The 7725-nt window shown below is 38.1% G+C and overlaps 1 protein-coding gene across 1 annotated transcript; it reads left to right on the top strand.

The window, feature by feature from the left end:
- Nucleotides 1–1639: 1639 nt before the first annotated feature.
- On the top strand, nt 1640–7070 carry LOC149024377 (plastidic ATP/ADP-transporter-like). Its single transcript, XM_089144645.1, has 5 exons — nt 1640–2655; nt 5194–5448; nt 5825–5968; nt 6062–6409; nt 6512–7070. Exons 1-5 carry the CDS (start codon nt 1891–1893, stop codon nt 6872–6874), a joined length of 1875 nt encoding a protein of 624 aa, XP_089000771.1. The 5' UTR covers nt 1640–1890; the 3' UTR covers nt 6875–7070.
- Nucleotides 7071–7725: the final 655 nt, after the last annotated feature.

Here is a 7725-nt window from a genome sequence, read left to right as displayed (position 1 = left end):
TTAGTACTTTGTGTTCAGAATTGTGAGTACATAACAAATTCTAATATCAACATACTTGTTGGAGTTTCTTGTATCCTAGGAGACTATTCACTATAATCCGATTGCACATAGTGGGAGGGTGAATATAGGTTTTAAGATTTTGATATCAACGTACTTGTTGGGCTTTCTTGTATCTTGAGAGACTATTTGCTGTAACTCAATTATAGACAGTGGTGAGGGCAAATATAGTCTTATGGAATGCAATGCTATAGCGTGCTTTGAAAGTGCCAACTTCTGACTCTCTATGTTGTATCATATAACAATTTTCTAACATTTAGCACTAATTTCATCCAAATTCTATACTTTAGACTTATCCTGAACCACTTTCATCCCAATCAGATATGATGATTTGGTGTAACACATTTTCTCGGCGTATGCTAAGATATGTGACAAATATGTCAATCGTTGGATATTCATTGAAGACTTCCTTGGGTCAACAAATTTATAGTAGAGGAGTTGGGTATGCTGAGTATGATAGGAGTCTAAACAAATTAGATAGTGTCATTACCAAATCTGTAGAGGCTAATCTCCTTAGAAGGTATTAATCCTTAAATATTTGATGGCCGACTTGTGTAATACACGTTATTGCGCATGCACTACATGTGATAAAACCTTGAAGGAGTTGGTTGAATTGACAAAAACCAACACCAATAGATAAGGGATCAAGAACTCAAATCTCCTTGGGGTTGGAGTTTCTCCCTTATATATACAAGCTAAATTTCCTAAAAAAAAACTAAAATATACAAAATACACACAAATCATTGGATACTCAATGGATTCATGGACTTAGGAGGTATGATGAGAGGAGCTAGAATTGTCTTTTTTTCCGCCAGAGGGGGGGGAGTAAACGCATCGATTACTGGCATTACCATGTTACATATACACGCTGGTTTATATGATATCCTATTAATTTTTCAAGCTGCTAAATGAGATTCGGATAGCTATTTTCCTAATATAGATTTTTCTAGACGTCTATAAATGTAGACTGAATAAAAGGTTCTTGCTTTTACAAAAAAGTCTTTTGTTATTCATTGACATTTTTTTGCGGCCAAAATTCATTAACATATTTACCAATTAATTGATGAATGTTAAGCTTAACAATTGAGATGATGAGATCTTAGCAACTTTAGTTTTTTTTTTTTTTTTTTTTTGGTTTTGCCAACCCCGGTTTTTTATAAACCGGTGTTCAACCCGCGTCGCACACCTGGCTTATAGTGGGTGAGTCTCCCAGAGGGGATTTTTTGCATCCACAAGGATTCGATACTGCAACTTTAGTCTTTAACTCTTGGAAGTCTATGACATTGTTTTCTATATATTTTCACTATTGATTTTCCATTCATATTTATTTTAAAGAAAATCTAAAAATATGATTTTATTCCATTAAAATTTTATAAAAATAAAAAACGAAATCCTAGAAAATAACTTAATTAGAGAATTGATCGTTCGGATAAGAATTAAAACCTGCAACCCATTAGTTTTCAAACTGATTTTGATTCAGAAGGTTGATTTTGATGATCCATTTACACCATTCAATTTAGTTGCATTCTGTTTTCTCTTTTACTTTTCTCGGGTACCAAACGTTTCATTTGACAAGTATTTTGGCCATCATACGAGGAAAGGAGAGCAAAGTTGTTGAGTACCACTGAGAAATTTCGGAGAAATAAATTTCTCTTTTTCTCGTCGTGAACTCAGCGACTGGCTAATATATATTAGCCAACGATGCTCTGTTTTCCTAACAAATCAAGGCCTCTTTAGAATCTACCTTCCCTGCCACCTTATCCCTCAGTTCACCCAGTCTAATGTTCTTCTGAAGTCTTGAATTCCTGAGCTTCTTTAAGTGGGTGGAGAGACATGGAAGCTGTCCATCAAACAAAGGGGCTTCTTTCTCTACCTTCAAACCCTAGAACAAGAGTCTTAAATCCCCCACAGGGATTGAGACAACGTTTTAACACCAAAGGCAACAGATCCCTTGGTGGGTTATCTCTATCTGTTAATGGGTTCCAAAGATATATTGGTTCTGTGTCAACAAATCATGTCTTTGGCAAGAACGGTAGAAATTTGTTTATTTGCAGGGCAGAGGCAGCTGGTGCGGCTGCGGCAGATGGGCAACCCTTATTTGGTGAAGTTGAGAAGCCCAAGTTTTTGGGTGTCGAGGTTGTGACCCTTAAAAAAATTATCCCTCTTGGGTTGATGTTCTTTTGTATTCTATTCAACTACACAATATTGAGGGATACAAAAGATGTATTGGTTGTGACGGCCAAAGGAAGCAGTGCAGAGATTATACCATTTCTGAAGACTTGGGTGAATTTGCCTATGGCAATAGGGTTCATGCTGTTGTACACCAAGCTTGCTAATGTATTGTCTAAGGAGGCCCTGTTTTACAGCGTTATCATTCCCTTTATCGCCTTCTTCGGAGCATTTGGATTTGTTCTATACCCCCTTAGCGATTTATTCCACCCAACAGCCCTGGCTGATAAGCTTGTGGCTACGCTTGGTCCTAGATTCGTTGGCCCTGTTGCAATCTTAAGGATTTGGAGTTTCTGCCTGTTCTATGTCATGGCTGAGCTATGGGGGAGTGTTGTGATTTCAGTTCTATTCTGGGGTCTTGCCAACCAGGTGAGGCTACTTATTGATGATATGATCTATCTTTTTAGTTCCTTTGAGTTTTTATTATTGAGTTTGATATCTGAATTGTTATCATGAAATATTTTGTTCATTGTAATTTTCTTGCTTCTTTTTAAATTAAAATGAAGAAAATAGATCTTGTATAAGAAAGTTGTAGTTGTTTCTCATGTGTTGCATTCCTGTGAAATCTTTTGTAGCGGATGTCTTAAAATATTGATGGGTTATCCTTATCTTCATACTGTAGATATTTTTTTTCTTCCATTAGGGTTGGGAAGCTATTAATAATATTTATCTGTTAAATTCTCATGATAACTGTAAAGTGAATTCCTTGACTTCTTAATTGGATGTGGATTACTTCTCACTGCTTCCACCTTTTCCCCCCCCTTCTTGATCTGCTCTCTGCAGACCATGGTAGTTATTATGATGAGGAATATCTATGAAATGATCTAGGTTGCTCATGTCTCATATTTGATCATCAAATCGACCATTTTCCTTCTTGTGTGTATGTCTATGCACCTCATGGGTGGTCCATGTATGCTTTTAGTACTCTCAGATTTTTCAGTTGGTGTTTTGCCACATGTGGTGAATTCCATCTGGGCTGAAACTGGGATGTGGCCAGGGAACTTTTGGTCCTTCTATCCACAAAATTTAGCCCCACCCAGGAAAGGTTACATGGTCTGTGCTGACCAGCAAGCCTTAACCTCTTTTTGTACAGAAACTCTTGTTCAAAATTTTCTGTTTTTAGTATTTATGGCGGAATGGAAGGGGAAGCGATCTGTATTGGTTCTATATGTTGTTATAAAGTGATTACACTTTGTGTTTCATTGACTGCATGTGGCACAGTTAGCTAATTTCATTGACTAGGAGGGTTAAGGGTTATGCATCTGATTTTATTTCCCAAGGCTAGTTTTAGGGATGATTTAAAAATTGAATAGGTATATGCTTGCATGAGCTTTACAGATGTGCAGATGAAAATTTCTTAACTCTCTGGAGTTCTGAAGGATTTTTCAGTGATGTTTCTCTGGCCACCTCTGAAATTTCAATTGTTTTAGTCGGAAAATATCTATTGCGAGTCAAGATCTTACTGTTATCCATGAGTAGCTCCTCTTGATGAAGCCTGACATCTGGGAGAAGATGCTGTCTTACTTTATTTTTATCATGTGCATAAATTAAATTGTTAGTGTGTCTTAAAGATGGCATCAAAGTAGTACCTATTATGGTTTTCACTAGTGTGCACTATTGTTTAAAATCTGTTTTGTCGTGTTGAGCATGCAAAACATTTATTTATTTATAATACCAAATCCAACCTAACCTGTCAAGAGTCAAAAAACCCTCATCAATGTTGTTCATTGTTGTCATCATTGCTTTTGTACTAATCCATACCTCTGGCAGATGGAAAAGACAGCTTCAGCATGTGTTTACTGAATGTTGCAGCCTGGTTTCTATAACTTCTTTGACCCTGTGGCTGAACTCTTCTGTTTGCTGGGTTAGTTAGAATAGGAGTTCATCTATTTCTTATTTAGTTTCTCAGTATGTTGCAAATAATGTTGATGCTTTGTATGGGCTCATACTTGGAACCTGGTTCAGAACCTAATTTCTTCTGTGTTAATATAAATCGTATCAGAGTGGCTTTTCACCAGTTCTGCTAGTTATCTCTAGGCTTTCATCTGTTCATTTTTGCACATGTATGATGTGGGGAAAATAGTCCGACATCTATTTCCCTTGAGGTTTTTCATCCCCTGATATACCTATAAATCTCTCCACCGAAGAGTTGCTCTTTGGATAATATGTACTTCACTCTTTTAGAATAAGCGGTTTTAACGTAGTCTTAGAGATGGTAGTGTTTTTTGGGTTAATCCTTAGAGACAGGACGTTGAGTATTCCATCACTGGCAAATGCAGGGGTTTCCTGACATTTCTTTCCTCCAGTGCCACATGTAATGTTTCTATGTGAGTGCATGTGCATTATGGGCTATGTTTTTCGGAGCCCTGCATGTGCAGGGGAGTGTTGATATACATTGTTGTTGCCCATACTTAAAAGCTTTAGCTTAAAGGGTAAGCGGTTGGAACGTTGTACTGTCTACTTACTATAGGTCTACTTTGGCATCAAAGTAGCACAGTTGGATAGTAAACTGAAAGAACTGAACTTTGATGTTTTGTCTGCTTTCTTGAAGTTGTGTACTGATGTCTAGAAGAATGGAAGGAAACTTATGATGATCGGATGCTAATTTAGTGACATTTCTTGCTGCATTGTGGTGTCTTTGTCTTAAACTCCTTGCAACTTTTGGTCTACATCGGTTTCATGGTGTGGGCTTCAATCTTGGATGTCAAAGGCATAACCTCGCTTCAATTTGTGAACTCTTTATTATATCTTTGTGTTATCACTTTTATTTCATGTTTGTTGAAACCACGACCATGCTAGGACTTCAACAGTAATTTTTTGGAGGACTCAGTTGATTTCTTCTGTTAATAATTGAAATCTTGGCAGCCAGAGCTGCAACATTAATGCCCTTTTTGTTCTCAAATGCAGATTACTACTGTTGATGAAGCCAAAAGATTCTATCCATTGTTTGGTCTTGGAGCAAATGTTGCCCTTGTTTTCTCGGGTCGAACTGTTAAGTATTTTTCAAATATGAGAAAGAGTTTGGGTCCTGGAGTTGATGGATGGGCTATTTCCCTCAAAGCAATGATGAGTATTGTGGTTCTGATGGGCCTTATAATTTGTTGTCTCTACTGGTGGGTGAATACTTCTGTTCCCCATCCAGCACGTAGCAGTAAGAAGAAGGTAAGCATTATGAAGGACATGTTCAAGCTGCCTGCTTCTCTCACATTTGCTTCCTTCCTCCTTTTTTCTTGCACGACTCGAATAAGGACTTGTGTCTGTTATTCTTAGACATGCACATAGCCAGTTTTTACCAGGCAACAGCAGTACAGATATATGAATATCAATTTTCTCTTCTACTCTTGGTGATCCAAAGTTGGACACCTGTAATTTCAGGTCTGGTGGTCCATGTATACAACCATCCTGATCATCTATCCTAGTTCCAAACATGAAGTTACCTATTCCTCTATTTTAATCCTCATTGCACTTGATTTGGATTTACTATTTCCTCCCTTCTTTTTGTAGGAAAAAAGAATCTTATAGATATTAATTTTTGCAGGCAAAGCCAAAAATGGGTACAATGGAAAGCTTGAAATTCTTGGTTTCCTCTAGATATGTGAGGGACCTTGCCACCTTAGTGGTTGCTTATGGTATTAGCATCAACATTGTTGAGGTTACATGGAAGTCAAAGCTCAAGGCTCAGGTAATAGAGATGTGATATGGTTCTATCTTCTCCTTTCTACAAAGCCAGCCAATGTTGTTCTCTTACAGTGACTGCTCTTCTGCAAATGTGCAGTTTCCCAGCCCTAATGAGTACTCGTCATTCATGGGTGATTTCTCAACTGCTACTGGAATAGCAACATTCATAATGATGTTACTAAGTCAATGGATATTCGACAAATACGGATGGGGGGTTGCAGCCACAATCACTCCCACAGTACTGCTGCTCACTGGAGTTGGCTTCTTCTCTCTCATCTTATTCGGGGGTCCACTGGCACCTGTTATTGGGAACCTTGGGGTTACTCCTTTACTTGCAGCCGTATATGTTGGTGCCCTGCAGAACATCTTTAGTAAGAGTGCAAAGTACAGTTTATTTGATCCTTGCAAAGAAATGGCATACATTCCTTTGGATGAAGAAACCAAGGTTTGGACTTTCGACACACTGTCTTCATAGTTTCACTTGCTAATATTCTGATTCTTTTTCTCCCTCCTCTAGAACTTATGAGATATCATTCCATGCTCGCAGGTTAAAGGGAAGGCAGCCATTGATGTAGTCTGCAATCCACTTGGGAAGTCTGGAGGGGCTTTGATCCAGCAATTCATGATATTGACATTCGGGTCACTGGCAAATTCGACTCCCTATCTCGGTGGAGTATTAATGGTTATTGTTTTCGCATGGCTAGGAGCTGCAAGATCTTTGGATTCCCAGTTCACTGCTTTGCGTAGAGAAGAAGAATTAGAGAAGGAGTTGGAGAGTAAAGCAGCTGTTAAGATACCAGTGCTCTCTGAGAATGGTAGTGGGACTCCTGCAGCTGGATCAGTTTTGAATCAGACAGCAGGTGATGCGTCCAGCAGTTCGGCTGAGACCACCAAACCACGCAATGTCTAATGAAAAGTCTATGTTTGTAGGGGTACACAAGGGTAGCTAGAGATGAGGAGAAATATTTGTTGTTGGCATATATTGATAGGATTAGCTTTGTTCACCAGTGAGTGCAATAATTAGACTAGTCTGGTAAGCAACAGATTATTTTATATCCTATTTTTTTTGAAATTTTTAGGTAGATAATAAATTGAAAGTTTGTTTATTCTTGGTTTTAGATTGTTGAGATTAAGCAGGTTTTAAGTTTCTGTAAATTATAATTTCCTGTTTATCTTGCAATGAGATTTCATGTTAGTTTATAATGTTTACAGTTTTATGACAGGATCACAATGTGAAGGATGCCTTAGCTATGAAATAGTTGCTGAAGGGACTTGTTCTTTTCCTTGATTGCCAATTTGCTTATGATATTTTGAAAATGAGAAGGGCAGGTCTAGCGTAATTGTCGATTTATCACAGCTGTAGCTTGAGGTCAAGGTATCGGAATAATCTCTCAACAAATGTTTTTAGGGTAAAATTGTGATCCTCCGTGTGGTGAGGCCTTCAGCATCGGGTTCGACTTTTTCATTTTTTATTTTGAATGTGAGAACCATCATAGGTGGTGTACGTTGCATGCCCTGCAAATGAAATGGTGGTTGCTGAATGCCTGATTGGTACGGAGGCACAAAATGTAATATATCAGAAGGCACAAATGAAGTTAAGTCCATCACCTCCGAAAAGTCTCTCTCAGTGCCTAATTACATAACACATCTATGAAATAAAATCTATCAGCCTCATCCATATGAAGTAATCGCTCTATGGGTACAACCAATGTTCGATAGGTCGACTGGTGTTGTCGTGTCGGTGGCCGGCCACACCACCGA

The sequence above is a fragment of the Hakea prostrata genome, chromosome 2, assembly GCF_041222555.1.
Source record: "Hakea prostrata isolate BN-2017 chromosome 2, UWA_Hpros_2, whole genome shotgun sequence".
Lineage (NCBI taxonomy): Eukaryota > Viridiplantae > Streptophyta > Magnoliopsida > Proteales > Proteaceae > Hakea > Hakea prostrata.
This window is presented reverse-complemented; position numbering and strand designations above follow the sequence as displayed.